At 36.8% G+C, this 27943-nt stretch overlaps 1 protein-coding gene across 2 annotated transcripts in view; it reads left to right on the forward strand.

Moving 5' to 3' along the window:
- ush2a (Usher syndrome 2A (autosomal recessive, mild)) overlaps positions 1-27943 on the forward strand; it is a 440168-nt gene that overhangs the window by 159411 nt on the left and 252814 nt on the right. For both annotated transcript variants that reach the window (XM_049464244.1, XM_022672674.2), the window contains exons 32-35: positions 2600-2761; positions 9927-10086; positions 21871-22033; positions 23937-24084. In XM_049464244.1, coding sequence (XP_049320201.1) covers positions 2600-2761; positions 9927-10086; positions 21871-22033; positions 23937-24084 — 633 coding nt within the window. The remainder of the gene's footprint in view (positions 1-2599; positions 2762-9926; positions 10087-21870; positions 22034-23936; positions 24085-27943) is intronic.

The raw sequence follows: 27943 nt of genomic DNA on the forward strand, positions 1-27943 counted from the left end.
AGTAACGCAACTACTGTGTTACTGACATCACTGGGCAGTAAAGACACTATCATTGCTCCTACTGTGAGCTGACTGTTTGGTGAGCTGATGCTGGTACCAAATCATGATCACACTCTTCTATTGACATTGACATTGTTTTTCTCATGACTAGTATTACATTACCCAGTGCCAATCTTCTGGAATATTACCAGATCAAATGAAATTGAGCAGATAAATCATGAAATAGTGTGAATTATAAAGGTGATTGGAACCTACAATATGGTAAAATGGGACAGTTTTTCTATACAATATTTATTTTATTTTATTTATTGCTGGGGCTTTTGCAGTGAGATAAAAAAAAACAAAATTAACATCTTACATGGATCATTTGTTTGGTTATTTTGATCAATAAATGGCTCAAAAACTGTTCTTAAATCCCCTTTGTTTGGGTTCAACCTGGCTGCGATCTAATAAAGTCAAAGTTAAAGTAAATGTAACAAACACTGCGTTTGGAGTTATAGTAAGTATTTTTGTGTAACAAAGGGTCCATGGCAGTAGGTTTTGTTGGTCGTTTTTTTGCGGAGAGTGTGGGTGTGCAGGATTTGGGCGAACGGTCGAATGAATCAAACTCTTTTCCCCGTTTTAATGACATGCATCTTTAATAGCTGTAATGCAGATGAATGGGCTTTTTAATTGCTGCTACATTGTTCATGAGAGGGCCTTGTCATTAATGGGAGGCATCTGCAAGATTAATGAACGCTTTCTTCATTTCACTCCACCACAGAAGTAAATCTAAAGACAGTCAGCGGACTAAAAAGAATTGATTGTACGGCGGCGAGTATGAAATGGAGAATCAAGCGCTCCATTTCCACGCTTCTGGATGGGGCGGAGGGCGTGCTCGGCTGCTCTCGCGAGGGGAAGTGCTGTCGGAGCGACCCTTCTTCAGCTCTTCTTCCCTCATTCTTTATTACTGCTGCGTCTGTTTGACTCTACAGGCAAGACAAAGCAGCGTTTTCTGTAGTCTGTGGAGAACGAGTGTCATGTCCATTGACTGAAGCTCTTTCTCTCCTACATCAAACCGCAGCAATAAAGACAGATTCATTGTCGGCAGCGATTAGTTCCTCTGTCTCTGAATAAAAGTCGCTGTGTTCTGCCCGGTAGTTTAAATAGTCTGAAACATCTCTCTTTCTCTCTTCCTCTCTTTTTCCCTTTCATTTCTTTTCGTATTTGGCAGGTTTTGGATAGAGTGAAATATGTGGGCAGCTTTTCCAGGTCGTGCATTAATCTGAGTTGGGCTAAATTGCCTTGTTTAAGAGATAGTATGACATTAGGGGTCATTGTAGAGTGAAAAAATCAATCTGATGTGGACTTGATTACAAAAAGTGAAATTACTGTATCGATTCCACGCTACAGAACTTTGGACACAGCTTCCCCGGTCTTCTGCTGTAGCTGGAGCTGCTCTGCTTTATTCCTAGATTAGAATAGTTCATGTCATTCTGCGATTACACATGACATACATAACACAAGCCGTTGTTATATAAAACAAAGAAATACAAGACCCTGTCTCTGTATGCTGCAGTACTCACATATAGCTTACTTATGTATATATGGGATTTATTGGCATCCTTTCTTGAAGCTGAGGACAGGACTATATAAAAAGCAGATAGGCAAAGGCCATAATAGTGCCTACAAACAGGACAGTATATAAATGTATGGTTTATTTACATTTTATAAGTAGACATGTTGGTTATGGGCTGTGTTGTATATCGTGCTCTTTTAAAATGGACATCATTTTTTATGTTTTTTAAGATCATCTAAACATTTAAACAATAAAATATTTTTGCATTAATTGGTTAAAATAAAAAATGTTGGCAATACATTGAAACTGAAAAAACATCAACATGCTAACAGAATTTTATTAATCAGTAATAATTAAAAACAACATAAGGCATCTTGTAAAGCAAAGAACATTATATACAGTGCTGTGAAAATGTATTCGCCTTCTACAGATTTCTTTTCTTTTTGCTTTTTATCATACTTACATTTTTCAGATTAATAAACACATTTTAATATCAGACAAAGAAAGTAAATTTAAAATCACATTTTAAATGATACATTTATTTATTAAAGGAATGGCTGGACATTTTCCTTCAGGATTTTCAGGTAGAAAGCAGAATTTATGTTCCATTACAGGTAATGCAGCTCCAGACCATCACACTACCACCACCATGTTTTACGTTCAGTATGATGCTCTTTTTCTGAAATATATGTCTTTAGATGTAACGGGACACACATCTTCCAAAAAGTCCCACATTTGTCTCGTCAGTCCAAAGAATATTTATCGTTAAAATATTTGTTTGCAAAAATATCTATTGTGTTGTTTTTGTTCAGCAGTGTTTTTTTTTTTGCTTTTTTCACCCAGTCTCTGTCTTTTTATAACTGACATAACACTGACCTTAACTTAGGCAAGTGATGCCTGCAGTACTTTAGATGTTGTTCTGTTTTTTTTAGGACTTCGTGGATGAGTTGTCCATGCGCTTTTGGAGTAATTTTAATTAAATGGAATAAAAGTGATTTTAGAAATTTACTGTTGTTTACCTTTATATTTTTTATTTTACAGCTCCTGGGGATGTTCCTCCTCCTCGTGCAGTTTCATACCCCAGCTCTCTGTCAGTTTACTGGGATCCTCCTCACAAACCCAACGGCATCATCACCCACTACACCCTCTACCACCACAGCAAGCTGATCTACCAGGGCAACGACACCGCCTTCAACATTACTGGTGAGAAATACTCAACCAAACATCCAACCATGCTTTATTTACAGTCATTTACAGTGTAGTTCAGCTGAGCATTTTAAAGAAGAAGGGACTGATAGAGTTAAAAGTAGAGCAGGGACATTAAAATAAGACCTTAAAATTATAAGTAAAAACAAAAACTAAACTGTAAAACAAAAATGAAGAACTATAGTAATAAACAAACAAAATCATCAGCAAAAAAAAAAAAATAAGTGCAAATAAAATTACCAAAACAAAAAAAAGAACTTGACCAAAAAATAAACAATAACATTATAACAAAATTAAGAAACTATAAGAAAGTAAAATAAGTTAATTACAGTTTTAAGGAATAATTATGTATTGACTAGTTCGCAATCAAATCAGTTATTCTTCTGGATAGCATTTTTTTACATAAAAAAATAAAATTTTCTTCATTAAAACTTCTTAATTCTTGGAGACACTTAAAATTAAAATAACTATTAAATAAAAAAATAGCAAATATAATTTGTTTGAATAATAAAAATAAATGATCAGAATAAGTCAGAATAACTATCATAAATAGATTATAAGAGGTGAGCGAAAACTGTGGTAGGATGTGTGGGGATATTAAGAAGTTAATTAAAGTTCAAGTCAAAGTTTTAAATGGTCACATGACCCCAGTAAGTGAAATTTTACCAGTTTACTGCTGCCAAGATGGAACATGTGAGGTGTCCTTCATATTCACTTTTTTAAACAGTTGTTTTATTAGTTTTTAGTATATCTTTTAACATTCCTTGGGTGTGTTGATGGACTCCAAAATAAAACCTAATAAAAAACTCTTTCAGAGAGAACATAGGAACATTGGAGCAAAGCAAAACATATAAGTACTTGTAGATAAAATAGATATAGTTGATATGTAACAGAAATATGCACCGTGTGGATTAAAACAAAATGTAAATCAGACCAAACAACATTAGGTTAAAAAGAAAAACTGGCAAAGATAGAATCTGTCCTCTTTCTGACACCAATGGTTCAGTGCCATGCAACCAAACGTTCCATCAAAATACATGTGCATACATAGGTATTAAGCAGAGTGCCTAGAGTGTCCTGCAGTGCAGGATGTACAGGATATACAGTCAATACTATACATCATAAAGAGGTGCCTTTCATATTACAAAACTGAATGAAATGTACATTTTTAGATGAAAATAATTAATTAATTACCTTACAATTTATGATGTTCTACCACATAGAGGATGTAATGTTTTATAATGGCATTATCAGCTTATTCCTGATATTGTAAAGACTGAGGGTTTATTAATGCGTACAGGCGCAGGTGTTGTGGATACTGGCGTGTAAAGCTGTGCTGTAAATCCACATTATAAAGTGAAGGGTTTGTTTTTAAAGCTGAATCTGTAGCGACTGGAGTACGCTGGTACGTCTGCTCCTTTACGCTCATGTTTACTCAGAAGAAGAGCGTGAATACTGGAAGAAAACAATAAGTAGAGGAGGATTAGCATTTGAAAGAGAGGGGAGCTACCCGGCCCGACCCGGGGGAAGTTCCTTTGAACAGCGTTTAGCTATCATAAAGAGCGGATGAAACGAGGAGGCAGGCTGAGAGGCTGGGTGACACCGAGGGGCTGTTTTGGAGCGTTTCTTTGAATCATGGTGCTTCAGGAGCGCGCACTGAGCAGCCGGTCCTGATCCTGAGCACTGCAGCTCGAGCTGAAGTCAGACGGAAGAAACTCGGAAGACGTCCTGAGGAAGAAACAGTTCTATATATTAATAAACGTTAAATTAATAGTGTCCTGAAATGGAAAACAATGAGACAACACATTTTTCAAAAAGAAATAGAAAGAGATTATCAATTAGATGTGTCTAAATGTTCCCACCAGATCAGCAAGTCCATAAAAAAATAAATTGGTAATGTTTTATAATAAGGATGATACATCAATTATAAGTATTTACAACAGTAATACACATTTTAATAATTTAGTAATTATTTAACTAATTATTTGTATTGAATCTATTTAAAGGAGAACTCCGGTGTAGTAAAACATGATAAAAAGTGCTTACCTTTGTTGAAAAACCCACCTCTGCTTTCCTACAGCTTTCTGAGATCCACTAATTTTGTGCTTTTTGCCCAGCACTTTGTTCAACGGCCTTATCAGGGCATATTTTGCCCCGATAAATCGCTTTTTTCACTGTTATCCAGTAGCTCGAAGTAGCTCAGGGCCCCATATTAATATACATGGGGTTCCGGGCCCCATATTAATATACTGTAGAGCTGGACAATATATCAAAATTTTATCGCATTGTGATAAATTTGTAAATTTCATCACAAAGAATGTAAGAAAGAATACAAGAAAGAGCGTTTGACTAGCAGAAAATGAGAATCTGACACTGCTGATGTATTTTGTGTGTAAAATATGATAAATGAGGTGTATTGTAAAAATATCTTAAATATTGTGATATAATATTATCAACAAGCAGCTCTATCAGTGTGTGTTTACACACCCCAAGGATAGTAGCTTTTATACTGATCATATTGATATAGTAAGTGTGTTGTATTGACCTTAATTATACTATATTAAAAACGGTATAAGAAATATATAATTAAATACATTTTTGCCATATTGTCCAGCCCTATTTTAATAACACTTTTTGGGCATTTTTATTTCATACTATCTGTAATAGTATGATTATTGGAAAGCTGTGGAAATGCAATCAGAGGGTTATATTTTTATCCAAAAAGCCATATGATTTCTAAACAGTATTATCTATCTACATGTTAAACATACTGTAGAGCATATCCTTAGACAAAAAAAAAAAAACTGAATTTTTGAGAGGATTTATTAAATCAAATATCCCCACTCATACTCATAGCTATGTTACTCGGGGCGACTGGGAGAATAACTGAAGTGTGGAAATTGCTGTCATTGCCCTCCGCCCCCATTTAATCAAACCCCCCAGAAAGACTGTGCCTCTGTTTCCTTCTGAAGAAACGCTCTTGTATGACTATATTTCGTTTTGGTAGAGAGACAAAGGCCAACAGCCGGCCATTGTTATGTTTTCTTTGCCTTTTTGTTGTTTTTTATTATTTGCTACTCCCAGCGTGCTCCTGCCGGCCTGCCCTCCAGCAGCGGCAGCAGTAGCGGCGGCAGCAGTGGTCTGCTCTTGGCAGTAATGTGTGAACATTGTGCAATGTTTTATTAAAAGGCTCAGGGCTCCTGCCGCTGTTTGACCCCAGGGTGAGAGCCGGGCCTAAACGATGGGAAGCTCCCAAAAGACCAATTTACACCCAGGACAGGTATATTCACTCTGAGATGAATCATTCAAATGTCAGCCTATTCCCCTCCCTCACTCCCTGCCTGGTTTAACATACACAGTGGCAGCCGAGCACGCTCACACACTTTCACACTCCTACTGTTTTCTGGGGGAAAAAAGCTTGAAGACCACTTCAGTTTCTGAATCAGTTTCTCTGATTTTGCTATTTATAGGTTTATGTTTGAGTAAATTGAACGTTGTTGTTTTTTTAACTGGAGACAACATTTCTCCCAAATTCCCCCCAAAAATATATTCATTTAGAGCATTTATTTGCATAAAATGAGAAATGGCTGAAATAATGGCTAAAAAAGATACAGAGCTTTCAGACCTCAAATAATGCAAATAAATCAAGTTCATATTCGTAAAGTTTTAAAAGTTCAGAAATCAATATTTGATGGAATTACCTTGATTTTTAGCATAAAGTTATCCAAAAGCAGTGTGTAAGACTGGTGGAGGAGAACATGCCAAGGTTTGGTGGCTTGTGATCATCCATCTTCCAAAGAAACTCATTATTTTCAAGTGGTCTCTTATTTTTCTTATATTTTTTTTAAATAAAAATATGTGTTCCATATGGACAGGCAGTGTATAAGACAGTGTACTTTCCTCAAAGTGGTGCTACATCAGAGCCAAGTGGAAAAGAGGCGGGGTCTGACTTCACATGTATCGGAGGAGGCATGAGCTGGAGGCATTGTCAGAGGACTGGAAAACTGCAGGGAGCAGGTGGATTGATTGGCTAAGCTAAATTGGGACAAAAAAAATTAAAATAATTGCATGATTTGTGACTTTTTCAACACCTAGACACACGGTACCAGTAAAAAGTTTGGATACACCCCTTTTTTATGTTGTAGATTAATATAGAAGACATCAAAACTATAAAATAATGCAAATGCATATATGAAGTAAACAATAAAGTGTTAAACAAACCAAAATATATTTTATACTTAAGATCTTCAAAGAAACACGTTTTGCTGTGTTGCCAACTTTGCCCATGCTTGGTGAAATGGAATGGTTCTTCAACTGTGTTAAAGGAGTTAACTGCTTTTCCCTAACTCTGCGCTCCAACTCATCCCAACATCAACATCAACACCTGCGTTTGGTTTTAATATCAGGTAATATTTAATATTGATCTACAGTGTAGTAAATAATACAAATAAAGAACAAATATTAATGGCAATATGTGTTCAAACTTTTTTTTTTTTTTTTTTGCTGTGCTTTATAGAGTTTTAGGCTGATTTCACATTTTTGGACATTTTAAAATATTATCACTGCATTTTAGTTGTCACAGCTTAGCCGTTGTCTTTCTGGTTTTCTTTCTTTCCTTGCAGTTCCTGTTCCTATCTTGCTTTTCTGCCTGTCTGTTTCTGTCATTTGCCTGGCCTGTTTGATCTTTAAGCACATGGCTCTGTTTTGTTGTTGTCTTGGCTCTGCTTTAGCTCTGCCCTGTCACCAGTGTTCTCACCTGTGTCTAGTTTGTTTCCCCACCCCTTCGTTATCTTCTCCAGGTGTTTCCAGTCTTTCTTAGTGTACATAGAGCTCATTTGTTTCAGTGTTCTTGTTCTGGTCTTTTGTGTGCTTTGTGGATTTAGGTTTGTAAGCAGCTGTTTGTTCTTCTTGGCTGCTCATAGATATTGTTCTGTTGATTCTCATTGTCTGAGTCTTGTTATCTTTTTCTTGTCTTTGTAGTTTAGTTTTCTTAGTCTTAGTTTATTTGGTTTTGTGTTACCCAACTTGTGTTTGCTTTCTGTTTAGCTTTTGGTTTACCCTTGTTTTTTTTGTATATATAAATAAATCTCATTACCTACACTTAGGTCTTACACTGACAGTAGTTATGCAGGTTGCAGGTTAGTTAAAATGAATTCAGGTTTCTGTATGATTATGCAAAAAATCAACAGGAAAGACACAAATGAGTTACTGTGGCATCATCAGAGACCAAACCTGTGTTCTCTAAAAGACTGAGCCTGCACTTAGACAGTTGCACCACTCAGGGACTTCAGCTCTCTAACATTGGTGTTACAGACCTAATCTTATCTTATATGTCTAGAAATACTAAATCAGTATTTTCTTGCTATGATCAAAAGAAAAAGTAAAGTTGTTCACCTAAAAAAAAGAAAAGAAAGAAAAAAATGAGAGATCAATAGGTCTCCCACAGCTGTACTGCCAAGTCGATGGGTGGTCCTGATTGGAAATTATAGCTTGGCTGACAGTAATGGTTGGGGCGTCCGTGCACAAGGGTATAATTTCTTATAATGCGTTTCTAGTTAACACCTGTTGATCTGTTTCCTCAGGCTTCTCTCTCTCTCTCTCTCCGTCTCTCTCTCTCTCTCTCTCTCTTTTTCTCTCTCTCATTCTCTCCCTCTCCTTCTGCTTCACTCAGCAGCAGACTATATGCAAATAAGCTGTGACAGACGCCACTTTCTGGCGAGAGAACTCTAAGCACATTTCACACCTAGTTTTTTACTGGAGAATTGAAAGCCCTGTACTGGAGTCTGCTTTTTGAAAGCTCGGAACAATCTCAGCCCGCTCTGATCACCTTCGCCATGTTCGGATAACGACGCGTCTGACGACACGTGTATCACACCCACAGTTCAAACACAAAGCGCTGCGGCGCGGGGAGGCTTTAAAGGGATTTTTATTATTTCATTTTATTTTTTTCAAAAGGTGCATCATGCAGCTCGATGTTATTTTCTGTCCTCCTCAGCGGGGTGCGGTATTCATCGCAGGTCGTGATGAAGGATGAAGGTAAAGGTCTGATATGATAAGATGCTTCAGAGCGTGGCATCGCCTAGCCCCCCCCCCCCCACGCATGCGCACTTATGCCACGCACTCCAAACCCGGGGATTCCAATTTCTTTCAGGATATCTTAGCTCAGCTTCGGCAGCCTCCCCGCTGTGAATCTGGATTCTCTCGCCTTTTTTCCGCTCCCTCGTTTCGTTGACAGTAAAACCGCTTTCAAGCGCTTCAAGGAGAGAGCCTCCTTCACTGGAGAACGCCCTCTGAAACCCGCCGCTCTCAGCCTGGGCTTCAAAACTCCAGCCTCTCTTTACAAATGCTTAACAAATGAGCCCAGCTGCCTGGAAGCACAGTCATAACATTATGACTGCCTCCTTGTTTCCACACCTATCTCTTTTTTATCACCAGTGATTATATAGTTCTATAATTACAGTTTCTTTGCATTATTATTATTATTATTATTATTATTATTATTATTATTATTATTATTATTATTATCCTCCTTTCACCCTGTTTTTAATATTCAGAACCCTACAGGACCATGGTAGTGACACTGACATGAATGGATCAGATACACCAGTGAGTTTTTAAACACTACAGGGTCAGAGAACAGTCCACCAACAGCGTCTTCTGGGCAGCATCCTGTAAGCAGTGTTCTGTGGGCAGCATCCTGTAAGCAGTGTCCTGTGAGCAGTGTTCTGTGGGCACTGATAAACTGTTTAGCGACATATTCAGAGCTTCTATCTTTGACTTTACTTTATTTAAAAGGTAGATCAGCTGTAGGTAGGAGTGTGTAATAGAGTGAAGGATAGTGAGTGATTAAACACAGTGTTTAAAAACTGCAGCAGCACTGCTGTATCTGATGCACTCACTGTACCAGCTCAACATGCAATAGCACATTCATGCCTATAGGAAAAAATGAAAGAAAACATTTCCTTTAGTTAAAGTCATTGTGAAAAGATTTAATTAAAATTTTGGAGCACTTCTATTTGTTCACCCATCATGATTGCTAAACGTATTATGAAATGCAAAAGGTCTTTAACTTGTATATAAAAGTATATATTAATGCTGTAATTTTTTTTATAATTATTGAATTATTCTTTTAATGTGTTTTTTTCTTTTTTTCTTTTTCCAGATCTGGATGTGTACACTCCACACAAGCTGCTGCTGAGCTCCTGCACGGAGGCTGGCTGCACCAACAGCTCCACAGTCACACTCTTCACTGGCCAGCTCCCCCCGTCCTACATGGAGGCCCCCGTCCTAACCGTCCTGGACGCTCGCAGCATCTACCTCCAGTGAGTGCTTCACACACGTTCACAGTGCAGATTATACACTGTAAGACTGCAAATTAGGCAAATATACACACATTTACTGAAGTGCTGAAATGTGTTTTACTAATCAAAAAGATAAATCTGCCCTGTAGTTTATTTGTCAGCAGTGCAGACTAGAAATATAAGTAATTTTAATTATCTGTTATTGACTTCTCCAAGAGATATATTTTAGTGTTTCATTTATAAAAAAGATATTAGAGTTGTGGGAATCACAGGTGCTTTGCCTATTTGGATTGATTAGTTTTACTGGAGTAGATGGGGTAAAGTAATTATCAGTTTCCTCAGTGATTTTAGTCCCATCCAAATGCATCATGTGAGTCATTTTTCCTGGGAATGCAGTTAACTTTTTCTTTAGTAAGATTTCTTAAAAATTACACGTAAATTAAACTAAAGGTTATATTAATCCTGTGCAGCTATAAATGTGGGTAAACATTGTGTCAAAAACTTTAATAAGGAGCATTTCTGAAGTTGTTGAAGTTGTTTTTATATTACATGACTATACTTAATTAGTTCTAATAGATTTAAAACCCTGTTTTGACTATATTATGTATAAGCCAAAGACAAGACATAATTTTTTACTGTCCCAATTTAATACATATCATAAAACTATATAACTATCAGTGGATATACCTTCAATCTACTCCATTTGTACATGTTTACTGAAGTTTAAAGTATTTTTTTACAGAAAGTGTATGATTTTTAACTGTCATTCTGTGTCAAGGAATAAAATATAGTCAAACAAAGGCACACTAAAGCCCTAGTTGGATTGAACAGTTTTACTTGGGGAGTTCCTCAGTGATCTTAGTTCCGTCCAAATGCATCATGTGAGTCATTTTACCTGGAAGTGCAGTTCAAAAAGAACATTTGCCTCAGTAAGGGTTCCTGCAGCTTTAACATTCTTTAGATTAGCTGTAAAATAAACTCAGGTTATATTAATCCTGTGCAACTAAAATATTGTGTCAAATACTGTACAAAATGCTTGTTTTTAACTTCCATTACAGTAGTTCTAGTATATTTAAAACCCTGTTTTGACTATTGTGTAATATATATATATATATATATTAATATATAAGTGGATATGGGTTCAATCTACTCCATATGTATATGTTTACTGAGTATTTTTGTAAAGAAAATGTATGATTTTTAGTTGTCCTCCTATGTCTTTAAGAAAACTTATGCTAAACGTATTAATTAAAAATTGCTAAGACTGTTCTTGTCAGAAATTAGTCGTTGCAATTAATTATATTTTTGTGCCCTTGTTATTTCACAACAGCACTAAAATATCAAATAAAGAAAAAATATATACATTTGTGACACATTTGTACAAATTATAAAATAAAAAAAATATTTAGTTTTAACTGTAAGCTGTATATAAATTTAATTATTTTATTTAGTTCTTTCACCCATGTCTGTATTATATTATTGCAGTAATATAGAGTGAATTAAGGGTACTAAAGATATTTAATTTTGATTATGTGGTTTCTCTGGTAGGGTTCAGCTAATCGTTTTTTTCACTTATTTTCCTTATTCATGCAAGAAACTCTCCTAATTGCTTTTAATTTACCCTTTTATATTATATTGTTTACGACAATGTGTGTATCATATTTACAAAAAAAAAATCGCAAAATTAGATTTTAACCATCCTAAAATATCGTCATGCTTACTGTATTGCAATATATTGTGATAAATTGAATCGTAACCACTGTATCGTGATACATGTCATGGAAGGTCTTTCTAGAAGTCTAATCTGCTGTTGTAACCTGTGTTCACACACAAGGTTGTACCTGTATGCAGATTAGTTGAGTCTGATTGGACAGCAGCTGTAATTTATTATGATTAAATCCGTCAGTGGGTTCGTTTGTGGGACTACAGGCCTCGGCTGAGCTGGAAGCAGGTTGTGTACCGGTGGCACCGTACCCTCATTACAGGGCCTGTCCTTGGGTCAGACGTGCAGGCCGACGCTCGTACACACGCGCACACACACGCACGCACACCCGCGTACCTGCACGCTAACGAGGTCGGGACGGGAGTGAAGGTGGAAGGACTCACCTTTTATGTGACAAAGTTTCATCAGAGAGACGCAGTAATGACACAGTGGGCGTCTGCATACTCTTAGAGGACGAGAGAAATCCAGACTGCCCCCTTTGAATTACCCACAATCCCCCTGCTGGCCACTCTCAGTCATCTTCTCTTTTATGTGTAGAAAGATGGATTATGAAATTATGAATTATGAATTATGAATGGTTATGAAAACTTCTCACTAGACCTTAAGCTGTTTAGACTGTGTGTCTCTCTCCTTTCTTCCTCCAGACTCAGATGAAATGCAAAATTTACTGATGATCAGTGATGGTTTGGAGAGTCATGACATCTGCTGGTGTTGATCAACTGTGTTTTATCAAGCCTGAAATCAGTCCAGCGTCTACCAGGACATTTTACAGCACTTCATGCTTCCCACTGATAAATAGCTTTATGGAGATACAGATTTCATTTTCCAGCAGGACTTGGCACACTGCCCACACTGCCAACAGTACCGATCACTCTTTTATAATATTCTAATTTTCATCACTGTATAACTGTAGATACTATATATAATTTATCATTTTTTTCTCAGTATGACATTGGCATGTGCCGTTTAGAAGGTGTTGGGTTTGGGTAATTTAAGTGCACAACTTTATCAAGAACTAACAGTGTGTAAGACTTAATCTCATTGCTGTCTAATGAAAAAAGTATCTCCCAAAAACAACTTTACAGGAGAGAGATAAAAGAGAGTTTGAAAAAAAAAAGTTTTTTTAGGTAATTTTGGAAATTTTCTGTTGGTCCATTCATCAAGACATTTTGACACAGTTTAAAGGAGAGTTTGTGTGTTTAAATTATATCTCAAATTAAAAATCAACAACAATGAAGATACTCTGGGATGACTGTAGTGTTTGCAGGTATCAAACTTAACAGTAGGTTAAATGCTTCAACATTTGCACAAACCTGTTTATTTCTCTATATTTCCCAGCTATTTTGTTTAACTTATGCAATAGACCGCCCATTAATGCTCATTGACAGTGTATATGCCCCTTGAAACATGTGCCTGTAGTATAATATATACAGTAGCTCTAATTAGAGTGGCTGGTTTAAATGGGCAGCAATTACTACAGCTTCAAACAGGCTTTACATATGTGATTACAAAGGAAAAACGATTTAATTGTTATAAATGATACCTGAAAATAGTCCCCTCCCAGTGTACCGAAGCTAAGCAAAGCACATCGTTCATCTCTTAAAATGCATTATGCCTACTTGGGGAAGGGTGTGGGGTCAGGGGTCAAATTAAAGTCAACACTCCAGCTTATTTTCTCGGGGTGTTTTGTCAAGTTTGAGGAGTTGTCCTAGCGCGGTGGCGGCCGCGGGCGCATTAATCAACTGAGTGTTTTCCATATAATCATAAAGTGTGCCGCGCCCCTTCCGTCACTCAGTGCGCTGGCTCCTCGTCCTTGTTGTCTTTGGGCGTCCTCGGGCCGGCGCTGCGGCCGGCGTTCGCCGGAAAGAGAGCCTTGATTTAGTGGTGTACCAGCAAGCCACAGCGTCGGGCAGTCTGGCCTGTCATTGGACTGTATGAAAATGCCTGAGTGCGACCTTCTCCCCTCCTGTTTAGCATGCGGAATATTCTCCTGCGCTTGACCCCTGCGCCGAGAGTGAGCAAGAGAGCGTGCGAGAGAGAGAGAGAGAGAGAGAGAGAGAGAGAGAGAGAGAGAGCATCTGAATGAGAGCTACGAGCTCCGTCTCAGTCCGCCTCCACCTTGGCCTTTAGCAATCTGTGTGAAAGCCATTAGAGCTTCATCTTTAGCCGCCGCTCCGCCATCACTTAAGAACTAGCTGGAGAGGGCACGGTGCCACGCAGCCTCTGCCGACGGGGCTGAGAGGATGAGAGAATGAGAGAGAGGCGGGAAGAGGGAAGAATGGAGGAACAACAGGGTGGCGAACTCGGCCGCACTGTTTTTAGCATCAAGAGTGAGGGCTAGGAGGGGTGACGGCCCCCCCTCCGCCGCCGGAGCGAAAATGTCAGCACTTTACTGGAGCGATCATGGTCGGAGAGCGGCGGAGAGGAGGCCGGAGCGCAAGGGGAATACTTATTTGAGCCGGCGGCTTGAGTGCACCAACTCCGCCCAGCCTGTTGCTCCACCAAAACGCCTGGATTTGAATCACAGCTTGGGCATTTCATCTGAGTTATGTTCATCATCTGTATAGTGCTGGGTATCACCACTGACTTCCTCTAACAATTCCATTCAGAATCACAAGGTCCCAATTTGATTCAATTCTATTTGGTTTGATTCATGTTCATATGAACTAATTTAGGGATATTTCCTTCATAAGGAACTCTCAACCTGCTGTTATTAAAAATGTTATTTAGTATAACTATGACTGGTCATTCAAGATTAAAGTTGGTTAAAATTTTAAAGATCAATCTTGTGTTTATATGAATTGATATCAGATCAGATATTTAGATTAGTTTGAATAGTTTAGTTTGAATCAATGCATATCTAATTCTAATGTTAGTGTGGAATTATGTACCAAAACCAGCAAGAGACTGGGAGTCTGTATCAAGCTTGATGTGTGTTTTACACACACGTAAATTGGTTTGTAATGTTGTTCTGAATTCTGCCTCTCCTCTGGAATTAGACTCTCTTTTAAAAAATGAGTGTTACTCCTGTGAGATTCCTCTCAGATTTATTTAATATCTGTTTATAAATAAGGATTAATCTACAGTTAAAGTAAATGAACAGAACCATGGTTCAGTAGACCTGTACTGAGACCACCTCTTTTGGTCGGAGCAAATTTTGATTATTTGGTAGGGCCTTTTTCATACCTGCTATTTTAGTTTAGACCAAAGTGAAAAGTTTCAAACAAAAAAGGCAGGTGTGCAAATATCATAAAACTTGAATGAAAAGTTGTGTCTTTTTTTAAGTGACTGTATACGACCCTTTTTTACATTAATAAAAAACTCAGAGTCGGTTTAACTGGGCAACAGTAAGCATTGCTTCAAACAGGCTTTACAGACGTGATTCCAATGAAAATACAATTTAATTAGTATAAATTATATCTGAAAATATTCCCCTCCCAGTGTACCAGAGCTAAGCAGGGCACATTATTTATCTCTGAGTCGGTGGCTTGAGTAAACCAACTCTGACCTGTTGCCCCACCAAAAAAATCCAGATTTAAATTACACCTTGACTTCTGTGTTAGTTAGTTAGTTAGATGGAGATTTTATTTATTACTTTGGACATTATTATTATTGTCATACATCTACTTTTGATTAGATTTTTATATAGATGTGGACAATATGGCCAAATATATATTTTAATATAGTTCCTAATTGTGGTCAAATGTGCCATTTGCTTGTTGTAAGTCTTCCAAATCAAACTTAAAAAAAAAAAAAAAACTTTTTTCAACTTGAAATCTAATCACACATGTTTTTAACTATTCAGTACATGTACTGATCAAAAAGTAAAGACAGCTTTACTTCATTTTTTACAAGGTTTCTAAGCCGAAGATGGTTACATTTGTCTCAGTCCTGTTACCAAAACTCATGTGACATTTAAAAAGCCTGTTTAAAAGCAACTCCACTAATTTCTTTGATTTGAGAAAGTCTTTACTTTAAAGAAATGGTTGACTGCATTGATATTTATGACAAAAATCACTTCTGTTAACAGCACTCATTCCCATTACTGGAACTCACTCCTGTTACTGGCACTTAATGGTTAGATTAGATTTTTATTTTTAGGTTTTACTCAGGTCTTAAGCTCAGGATATGGGTCATGGTTCAGCACAAGGTACAGCTAGGTTTGGCTAACTGTACTTGGGAAAGTAGAACCATTCAGTGGGAGGCCTTAAAGACTAATCAGACCACGCTAATGCTGCGATAGCAATGCAGGATAAGACCTATGCCTAGCATACCTAGCTAACAGTTGCCATTTTAGATAACGGCCATTTAATCTAGGTTACTTTAATTACAAGTCATCTAACAGCTCACAGCTCTCTATTTCACAGTATTCACAGTCAGTATTTTGTGCTTCACTGGTCACTTCTACTGTACATATAGTACCAGTCACAAGTTTGGACACACTAGATAAATGAATTTTAAAGTCATAAAGTCTATGAAAGAACACATAAGAAATCATTTATCTGGGCGGCTGCTATATTGCGGTGTCTGAGGCTGGTAACTCTGATGAACTTCAACAGAGAAAAACTCTTACTTGCTCTTACTTTCCTGGGGCGCTGCTGATAAGAGCTAGTTTCATCATTGGCTGACTTTAAATTAAATTTTAATTAATTAAAAATCTCACAGAACAACAATATATAAATTTTTTTATATATATAATGCAGATTAAGTATATTCACAGCCCACCAAAAAGACCAAGACAACTGCTTTACACTGTCTCTCTGTCTCTCTCTCTCTCTCTCTCTCTCTCCCTCTCTCGCTTTCTCTCGCCCTCACTAATGCAGTAACCCCTCAAACCCAGTCCTCATCCAATTATCCTCATTTCCTCCCCTCACTTGTGAAGGGTGGGGGGTGCCGGGGCTCCTCTGCTGTATATTAATGGTGGTGGGGAGCTTGTGATGTCTGTATGTCATTTATTAAAAAGATGTATATGACTCAATTTGTCCCATCACCGATTTTCATAACTCGGTTATGGTTCTGCTCTATCCTGAAAGCAGTGCTTTGGAGGAAAGCTCTCCATATTTATTGTTCCAATCTGCTGGGAGGGGGGCGGGGCGGGTTATTGCTTTATTTCCATGGGATATTCCAATTTGAATAGGATGAGAGGCAGTGGTGGTGGAGAAAAGAGGGAATGAGAGAGAGCGAGAGAGTGAGAAAAGAGAAGAGGAGAGAAAGAGAGAGTTATTTGACATTACAGATGATATCTCATGCTCTTCTTTTCTCTCTCTCTCTCTCTCTCTCTCTCTCTCTCTCTCTCTCAGGGTCTAATTGTGGATACGGTGCCTTTGGAAGGTATTGCCTTGTTAGCAGAATTGTAATAGCGAAGGGTGAAGGATCATATGTGTTCAATACTCTTTTGTTGTGTTGCGATTTGCCTGTGAGAAAGGTCCTGGGCTGCAGGAAATGCGCAAAACCAGAATCAGCAGAAACGCTCCCCCCCGAACGCCCTCGTGCACCCCGTCCCCGCCTACAATTAGTAACACTCATACATTGTGATATTACATTATATCACACTATATGATGCTGCATTATCTCCGCCTCAGCCTCGCCGCGCGTCTGCTATTTATTCCCCTCGCCCAATCCTCCCTGTTTTTCTTATTGACATTTTTGGAGGCAGTATAAATCATAAGCCCAATTGATTTATCAATTACGCGATAGAGCGTCATAATAGCCACTGTCGTTTGTCATTTAAAATACGATTTAATTGATGCAGAAGCTAAATTAATCACAATAATGACTGGCCTTACCTGAGGGTGTGTTTGCTCCTGGTAGACCGAAAGACCCTCGTTAGGCTGCACTAATTTCTTGGAAAAAAATTAATAAATAAATAAATAAAAGCTTGAAAAACTACGTGGGTGTCCCCTGTGCATCATCATCATCATCACCTGAGCTCGGGCTGTTTTTAAGCTCTAGAGGAGAAATATTCTCAAATTAGAATAAACTGCTGTTTAGAGGCCGAGTTGTTTTAGGAGGGCTTTGTTTTCAGCCTCTATAACTATAACTATCGATGGTTGATTGTGTTTAACCTACAAATTTCTATATTCTAATTAACAATAGTTTAAATTCAGAAGTCTGCATGGGCTTAAAAACTGGTTTAAGAAGCAGTATTAAAGTATTTAGAATTTAGAATCTGCCATTATGATTTTTTTTCTGTGTCAAAACAAAAAAATTAATTGGCAAAAACGAGACAATATATATAAAAATTGAGACATAGTGGGGTATGTATAGTAAGATTTCTTAAAATAAGCAATCGCAAAGTCTTAAAATGAGTGAAGTAAGAATTCCAGATTTTATATTTTAAATTTGAACACAAGAATCAGAATAATTTGATGTGTTTAATTTGTTTACAAACTACCTAAAATAAGATATAATTGATTAGCGTTGTTGTTCTTAAAATAAGCCAAATATTTTTACACGTATGATGCTTTGTAAGATAAATATTCTTATCATATAAAATAAATATGAGATAAATATAAAATTGATATGAGATAATTTACTTGTTAAGATTTTGTTTGGATTTTGTTATAAATATCATCTCTTGAACATGTTTTTTTTTTATATTGTGATATGTAATATTTTTATCAAACTGTCCAGCCCTATTCCCAATCCATTTAACAAAATATCAACACTCATGGCCAAAAAAGTGGTTTAAAACCTGTGATTAAGTTCTGTGGTGTTCATTATTAGTCGAGTGATTAATTAAAGATTAATTTACATTTTGCTTATTGTAACAATTTAAAAGACTACACCACCGATATCCAATATTATTATGAGTCAAATAATCTGGATTATTCAGTATTATTTAGAACCTATTATTTAATTTATTTATTATGATAAAAATAAAATGTGTTTTTTATTATTCATGTTCTGATCTGTTCATGCCCAAAATGTTTCAAAAGGTAAATTAACTTCATTTCTTCAGTTCTTCTCCTTAAATGGAATTTAGATTTAATGGAATTTACTTCAAATATGTGTTACATTTATGAACCTGACTTTTCAAATGCAGTTAAAATAAGGCAACAAAGGCTTTTATTATGAACAAAACAATACAAAATACAAGCAATGTGAACAAGAAGGTCATGAAACAAAACATGAAATCACAGGAAAAGTCACACAGAAAGAACGACAGATGATTTAAGAAGCTTTTAATGCGTGTAGACGCCATCCTGATCACAGAGAATCATTTCAGTTCTGAAGAGGCGTAGAAATGAAACTTTCTTTCAGATTCTTTCAAGGATATCAGAGTACAGACAAAACAATGTCATGTAAAAAAAACAGTTATAAACATTATTTTAGTTTAGAAGAAGGTTCACTCCTTGAGAATGTCTAAATACCAAATCTGGCATTTCTGACTGTCAAGGTCTCAAACAAAGCAAATGACAGCATATAAAATATTTATATATGGTGGAAAATGATCTAAAAAAGAAATTTAGTTTCAGTCTTGTAATTAATTACTGACCATGCAAGATTGTCAGCCTTGCAGAGTAATGATTCATTTTCTAATATTTAAATGTTAAAGAGTTTCAGACTTAATCTTTTAAAAATACAGCTCTGGGAAAAAAACACTTAAAATAATGATTTCTATGATTTTACCAAATTAAAAAGCTCTGAAATATAATCAAGAGGAAGATGGATGATCACAAGCCATCAAACCAAGCTGCTTGACTTTTTGCACCAGGAGTGGCGTAAAGTTATCTAAAAGCAGTGTGTAAGACTGGTGGAGGAGAACATGCCAAGATGCATGAAAACTGTGATTAAAAACTAGGAATATTCCACCAAATATTGATTTCTGAACTCTTAAAACTTTATAAATCTGAACTTGTTTTCTTTGCATTATTTGAGGTCTGAAAGCTCTGCATCTTTTTTTTGTTATTTCAGCCATTCCTCATTTTATAGTTGTTTATAGAATAAAATCAGAAACTGAAGTGGTCTCTTAAATTTGAAACATGAAAATATAACACATAAAAATATAAAAGTGTGTGTGTGTATATATATATATATATATATATATATATATATATATATATATATATATATATATATGTTTTGGGAGGAGGAACATGCCTGAAGAACCTTTCTTCTTCCATTCTTTGCTTAAGTGTCCCTTTAAATGAATCTCTCCTTGCTGACTCTATTTGTAAGAGAAGGAGACCGGCTTCCTACAACAGGCAGACACTACCCCAACTATATCCCAAGTGTTCTCTCCCTTCTCCTAATCCTCTTCCTGAACAGTCATGAGCTGATCGTATGTTCTAAACTAGCAAAATCAACAATAACAAAGGTTTTATAACAAATCGTTTTAGCGATTAAAATAAATAACTAATTAATTGCTGAGATTAATCACAATTAATTGCATTATTCCTTCTTAACACTGGAATTTATAATAGCATATTTAAATATGAAATAAAAGAATAATTACACATACAGTGCCAGTCAAAAGTTTGGACACACTTTAAATTAAGTGGGTTTTTTTTGTTTTGTTTTTTTCAAAATTTTCTGCATTATAGATTAATACTAAACTCACTCAAACTATTAGTAAAAACTATTTACACAAACAAGATCATACATTTTAAACAAACTAGAATATGTATATATTTTACATTCTACACAGTTTGGCTGCATTTTCTCAGTCACCTTTATGAGGTAGAGTCACCTGGAATTCAGGTTTTCAGTTAACAGCTGTGCTGAACTTAATTACTTGAATTTTTTCCCTCTTAATAAAGTGTTTGAGAGCATCAGTTGTAAAGTAGTGAAGAGGTAGAGTTACAGGTATACAGTAAATAGCTCTATTTGACTAATGTTCTAATCTGTATTATGGCAAGAACTGCTCAACTAAGTAAAGAAACAAATACTTTAAGAAAAGAAGATCAGTCATTCTGAAACATTTCAAGAACTTTGCAGTTGCAAAGACCATCAAAAACATTATGATGAAACTGGCTCTCATCAGGACCAACCCAGGAGAGGAAAAGCAAGAGTTTCCACTGTTGTTCAGGATAAGTTAATCAGAGTTTCCAGCTTCAGAAACCACAAGTTAACAACTTCACATATAAGAGCACCTAAATGCTTCTTCACAGAGTATTTTTGTTTGTTTAACACTTTTAAGTTACTACATGATTCCTTATGTATTCCTTCATAGTCTGAATGAATTCAGTATTAATTTAAAATGTGGGAGTAATAAAAACATTGAATGAGAAGAGTGTTCAAACTTGTGAATGGTACTGTAGATGCAAAAAATAAATCACTTTCCCTTGTTTGTTGCTGTACAGAGTGAAAGCTGTGATAGCCAGAAAGTCCCTGTGCTCAGTTGGCCACGCCCCCACAGATTCTGGAGGCATCATTGGGAAGCCCAGGATGCCCTTTTGGCTAGATACTAGGCTTAGTAAATCGGCATATTGCATAAATGTTGCTTGACTTCTTGACTTGGCCAGGTTTTGTAACAAACTTCCAAACTACCTGAAAGCAGTGGGTGCAGGAAGGTCATGAAATGTAACAAGAAAACAAAAGGAAAACCAGTGAAAAGAAAATCTCTCGTTAAAGTTTTTAATACATATAGACAAAGTTCTTATAGAAGTGTATAAAGGCTATAAACATCTTCAGTTTTCCTCCACATCTTCTTTCTTTAACTGCTGTCTACACCCCCCACTCACCCAAACCCCCCCCACCCCCCTCCCCCCCCTGTCGTCCCTGTCTGTCTTCTTCTTTTACCTCTCGGCTCTCCCGTGTGATTGGGTCTCTCGGATCTCTCGGCAGATAGCGATGTCCTCTGTTCTAAATTTAGCGGAGAGAAAGTCAAGCTGCAGCCTGAGACTCCGGCCCACCAGACTCCCCTATTTCTGGCTGAGCATCCTTGGCCGGGGTGATGGCGGTAGGTTCCGTCTGGGCCCTGTGGGTGGTCCGCCGATATCCCCACCTCGGACCACCTCTGCTGGGGTTCACTGTGCTGCGCAGTGACCGGAGCGCCCGCGGCGTGACCGGTGGAAACTCCTGGGTCTGATATTTATTAGATTGATATGAGTTTAATATGACTGTTGCTGGTTCTTCAGGTGGGCCGCTCCGCTGGAGGTGAACGGGCTGCTGGAGTTCTACACGCTGTACCAGGCGGTTCCAGAAGAAGAGCCGGTGGTGGTCTACAACAGCTCCGAGCTCTTTCAGGATCACACAGTGCGAGACCTCGTCCCCGGGGCCACCTACCTCTTCCACATCGCTGTGCGTTAAACTCTGATCCACATCTTTTCTTCATCTTTATATGAATGCTTTAATTGATTTTAATGCCAGTCAAATTTGACAAAAACGTTTAAAAACCTAATTGTAAAGAAAATAAAAAATGTAGTTTTATTTTTTAATATTTTATTTGCTTAAAGTAGCAATAATTGGGTGCCGAGTGGTCCAGCGGTCTAAAACGCTGCCACAATGAGCGGGAGGTCGCAGGTTCGAACCCCAGCTCATGCAGCTTTACCATCAAGCTTCCCTTGGCGCTCTCTCCCCACATCACTCCTAGGGTGATGTCCGCAGCACAGGGCATCTGTGAGCTGATGTATCAGAACCGAGCCGCTGCGCTTTCCTCCAAGCGCGCTGTGATGATACTCGGCAATGCTGCATCAGCAGCAGCTCGAAAAGAAGCGGTGGCTGACTTCACGTGTATCAGAGGAAGCATGTGTTACTCTTCACCCTTCTGGTGTGTTGGGGCATAACTAATGATAGGGGGAGCCCTAATGAGTGGGTTTGGTAATTGGCTGTGTAAATTAGGGAGAAAATGGGAAAAAAAATTAAAGAAAAAATAAAAATTAGCAATAATTTCAGATAAAAAACTAAATAAATTAGTACAGTAAGCAGGCTGCAACAAATGATTATTTTGATAATCAATTAATCGGTCTATTTTTTTCTGATATTGCTCAGATATAAACACACTTTTTGAGAACTACAGGTGCAATTCAACCTACCAACCTACCAACAGGAATAAACATGGCATATATATGTACTGTGGTGTGAAAACTATTTGCCCCCTTACAGATTTCTTCTTTTTTTTTTTTGTATATTTGCATTTTTGTTATAGACAATAGCCCATCTCACATTTGCCAAAAAAACAGCTTGATGATCCCCAGAAGTTTAGGTAAACATTCTGTGGACTGACGTGGCTAAAGGTGTGTCCTTTTACATCTGGCGTAAAACTAACACATCATTTCAGAAAAAGATCATCATACTGAATGTAAAACACGGTGGTGGTAGTGTGATGGTCTGGGGCTGCTTTGCTGCCTCATGGTCTGGACAACTTGTAATAGATGGAACCAGAAATTCTGCTGTTTTCCAGACAATCCTGAAGCAGAATATCCGGTTATCTGTTTCTGACCTTAGGTTTAGGGGTACTTGGGTTCTGCAGCAGGACAATGATCCAAAGCACACAAACCCAATCCAGCTCTAAATGGCTAAAAAAAATAAGGTTTGGAGTCTGATTGAGATGCTGTGGATGATCTTAAACAGGACGTTTATGCTCAAAAACCGTCCAGCGTGGCTGAATTAAAACTATTATATAAAGAAGAGTGAAACTAAATTCCTCTACAGAGATGTGAAAGAATCACTGCTAGTGGTGGCACAATCAAGTTATTAGATTTAGGCAGCAAACATGTTTTTCTCGTTGATAAAAAAAAAAGATCATTTAAAAAGTGCTTTTAAAATTTACTCAGGTCATATTTGTCTGATTAAAATGTGTTTGACAATCGGAAAAATATCACTATGAAAAGAAATGAAAACAAAAAAAAATCTGTTGGGGACAAAACTTTTTCACACCAAGCAAATCTGTAAAAACACAGTTCAAAATTTAGATTACTGTAATTAATTATATAAATACAGGGCATTACTGCTTCTTTTTAACCATAAATGTGTGAAATACTGAATAAAACGTTTACTTCTTCTTCATTTACATTTCTTTCTTACTTTATATTTAAAGTATGTAACATTCTGATAGTAGTGCACATTTAGTTAATGCTGCTGGAGATTTAAAGAGAGTAACATTTGTTTAAATGTGTTTGTGTGTTGCTGTATCAATATAATCATATGATTTTTCCAGCATTACACTGTGTGTGCTCTGTGCTCTGTTCTCTCTGGTCTGTAGGCGTGCACGGCAGGCGGCTGCACCCTCAGTGCCCACAGCGTGGCACACACAGAGGAGAGCTCTCCGGAGGAGGTGCCCGCTCCGGACGTCCTGCACGTCTCCCCACACGCTCTTAACCTGTCCTGGGGTCCGCCGCGCCAACCCAACGGTGAGTGAGGTCAGAGCTGGGCTCGGGCATGGGAACGGGTCAGCCCGTATTCTTCATGGTGTGCTTAGCTGTGGAATGCTGCATGTATGATGATGGGTTAGCACCCGGTGCGGAGGGTGCGGGCAGTGTGGAGGATATACACAGGACTCGAGGAGCACATCCTTTAGTGTGGCAGAGCGAGAGAGCGAGGCAGAGAGGCAGGGAGGGAGGGAGAGGGGCAAGCGAGGCGGTGAGACACAGAGAGCGAGAGAGAGAGAGAGAGAGAGGGAGAGGGAGAGGGAGAGAGAGGGAGAGCGTGGTGTTTTAAGTGGATGAAAAGTGCTCCCTTTTGACTGATGCTGTGAACTGCAGCTTCAGCAGTGGCAGTCCTCAACCCAGTGCTGCCACCTCTTCCCTCGCTCTGAGCTGTGAAAACACTCTGGGAAAGGGGGGAATAAAATAAAAGATCAGGGTCTTAATCCTCATCTAAGCATAAATCTTATCAATAATATTTTAAAATGTATACTTTATATTTTTGGTGGTCTTTTTTTTTGTAAATAGTAAATAAGCTGTTAAAGGGATTATTTTAAACATGTATAAATGTATTACTGTTTAAATCAGATTTTATTTTGTTTAGAAGCTCCCTTTTTTATTCTAGCATTGATTAAAGTAAAACAAAAAATCACTTTTAATTAAAATTTTAAACTCAAATACTGTACATTTGTAATACTGCACAAATAAGTGTACACGTAGCTTGCAAAAAAGTGTCCATTTTATTAGCACTGTATTCACTTAGATCTGTTATTTGGTGTTTTTATGAATAACTAATTAAATATTCCCACATTCAAAGGATTGAATATATTTCTTTGTTAATTGTATACACAATAATAATAATAATAATAATAATAATAATAATAATAATAATACACAATTGTAATAAGTTATTACAATGTGTATATAAATATCATAAACTAGACACCACTTTGCCCTTTTCAAATGTAAACAATAAATAAATAAATAAATAAATAAATATTAAATATATCTAGTCTGTCAGGAACAACACAAATTATTAATTGATTTCTTGTTTGTCTCGTTTTTTTCTCAATTTTGTCATCTTTGACTTTTTGACATAATGTAAACGTGCTGATTTTTTTGATAAATGAAAATATATTTTATATGTATATATTTTTAAAGGTTTGTCTATATCTGAGGTGATGAATCTATGGTTACAGACATGTTTGCTCTGTTTTCTGCCACATGAGATAAAGTACACGCTTTTAATGTGGAGGAATTTAGCTCATTTTCAGATCCAATGAAAAGTTTGGACACATCTCTTTTTATTTATTTAGTTTTATTTCTTTTTAAGACTTTTTACATTGTGAATTTAGTATTAGACTATATTTAAGCTGTACAGGAATACAAACTGATTTTTTTTTTAAAACAAACGTGTTCAACAAACCAGAATATGTTTTATATTTTAGATTCTTCTAAGTAGCACATTTATATTTGAGGACAGATCTGCACACTCTTGGTATATTTTATTTCAGTGTCTTCATGAGGAAGAAACACGAATGGAATAGTTTTCTCAGCGTCTTGAAGGAGTTTCTGGAGGTGCTGAACAATAGCTCGAGCTCATCCCAAATCACCATCTCAGTTCATCAGGTTTAGACCAGGGGATTGTGGAGGACAAACACTCCTTTTACTGTTTACTACGTAATTCTATATGTGTCAGTTAATCGTTTTCATGTTTTTTTTTTAAATCTACAATGTAGAAAATAAATTAAATAAAAATAAAGAAAAACATTGAATGAGAAGGTGTGTCCAAACTTTTAACTGGCATTGTATTGCAGTTTTATTTATATGCATTTGACTAATAGATTAATACTAATATATGTTTTAACTAAACTCATCTATGATGATTCCCCTGTTTTTTTTTTATTTTATTTTATTTTTTTTATCTGTATTCATTTGTATAGTAACTTTTAACTAGATTTTTGCCATATCTCATGGTAGGTAAAGAGAGCTGCACTGAGTCACTTGTCTGTTCACCCTGACAATTGTTTCTGTTGACAATCATTACCACGTTTAGCACTGGCTTGGGGGTGATCTAAAAAATGTTATCTAAATTCAGTTATTTTTAAGAATCTACATAAAAATACTGCAAAACACTGATGTTTAAAAGTAATCTGATCATAAAGTTTATATAATCACTGTCCAATGAAAAACAAATATCCCCATTTTTTTGATTTACAGATTACTACATAACTTGAACAGACTGTCCCTTACACTGTGCCAAAATTTCTGATGAACGGACCAATAGAAATACTTTAAAATGACCATAAATAACTATGTTTATATTTACTTGCATTGAAAGTTTGGAAAGTTGTTTCTCTCTCCTGTAAAGTTGCTGTGTTGCATTTCCTCTTTTTTACTGGAAAGCAACAGCTTGAACCTGCTTAATCAGATAATGGGAAAACTCACATGAGTCACACTGTAATCCGATTTTTGCTTTACAACCAGCCAATAAATTCACAGAATAAAACCTGAACTCAACACAACAGCTGTTTTCAGCATACCGAGCTGCGATATAATAATACAGTATCGTATTTTTCGCACTATAAGGTGCACCGGATTATAAAGAGCACTATCAATAAACAACTATTTTCTGGTCTATTTTCATACATAAGGCACACCAGATTATAAAGCACATTTTATGCGACACTAATTAAGCAATAATACAGGAGAGGGAGGGAGTGCAATAACGTGTCATATTGGTACTGCTGTGATGCAGTTGAAGGCACGAGGCCGAATTATTGTGATTATACCACAGTTCTATTATCTGTGTTTATTTAAAGATTTTGAGTTAAACAGGAGGAGAAAATGTGATCGGTTTGGTTATAAACACTGTGTGTTAAAATAGTTTCATAGCTGCTCTGCTTTAGCTGCAGTGTAAGCTCTTTATTATTTCAGGCAATATAGTGGAAATCTAAGCGTACTGTAAATAAACGGAAGTTTTTACTCTTTACTCACCCAAATAAACGTTTTTAGGAGAGAAATCTGTGTCGATTAACATCCAGCGCTTGTTTGACTGAAATAAAATGTTTTTTATTTTATGAAAAGTTTTGTTTACTGCGGCTCCCCCCAGCAGCGAGACCTGTGGAATAACAAGATACCACCTTACATTCATCTTAAAATACCCTATATTAACTGGAAAATATGTACACTTAAGCTTTTATTTTAATATTAACAACTCTTAAAATGATATTGGTGGCTGATAATGTGTGTAAAAATGAGTAATTTTTAATCCTTGGGATTATTTTTAATTTGTGGCACCGCGTCTTTGCCTGCGCCGCCTATTGGAGACATGGCATTTCTGCACTGTGCCTATAGGATCTAGCGCCTCACAGTGGTGTTTAATGATATCGCATCTGGTCGGTAAGCGCTGCATCGTTGCTAGGTTACCTGTATGTGGCGGAGTAATTACAGTGCATTATCTTCTAATATTGTCATTCATAAAACGTCTCTCAGCCAATCAAATTACAGGGTCGGAACTAACTGTGGTATAATAACCAGGAACTAGAAGTAGGAACGGGGTGCCGCCATGTTTTCCTTCTAAGTTTAATTAGTTAAGTTAAGTAAACAAAACTGTAATTCTTAAAAAAATAAATAAATAAATTGCAGATGAGTCAGAAAAGTCACACGTGTGCTGGATATAAATCTACACAGATGTCTCTCCTAAAAAAAATTATTTCGGTGAGGAAAGCGCTTCTGTTTATTTACAGTCATCTTAGATTTACAGATTTCCACTAAAGCTGGAGCATTGCCATTAGCATTAGCAGCTACCCGCTTGCAGTTAGAAGCTAATGCCACCCAACAGAGT

Source organism: Astyanax mexicanus, chromosome 14 (assembly GCF_023375975.1).
Source record: "Astyanax mexicanus isolate ESR-SI-001 chromosome 14, AstMex3_surface, whole genome shotgun sequence".
Lineage (NCBI taxonomy): Eukaryota > Metazoa > Chordata > Actinopteri > Characiformes > Acestrorhamphidae > Astyanax > Astyanax mexicanus.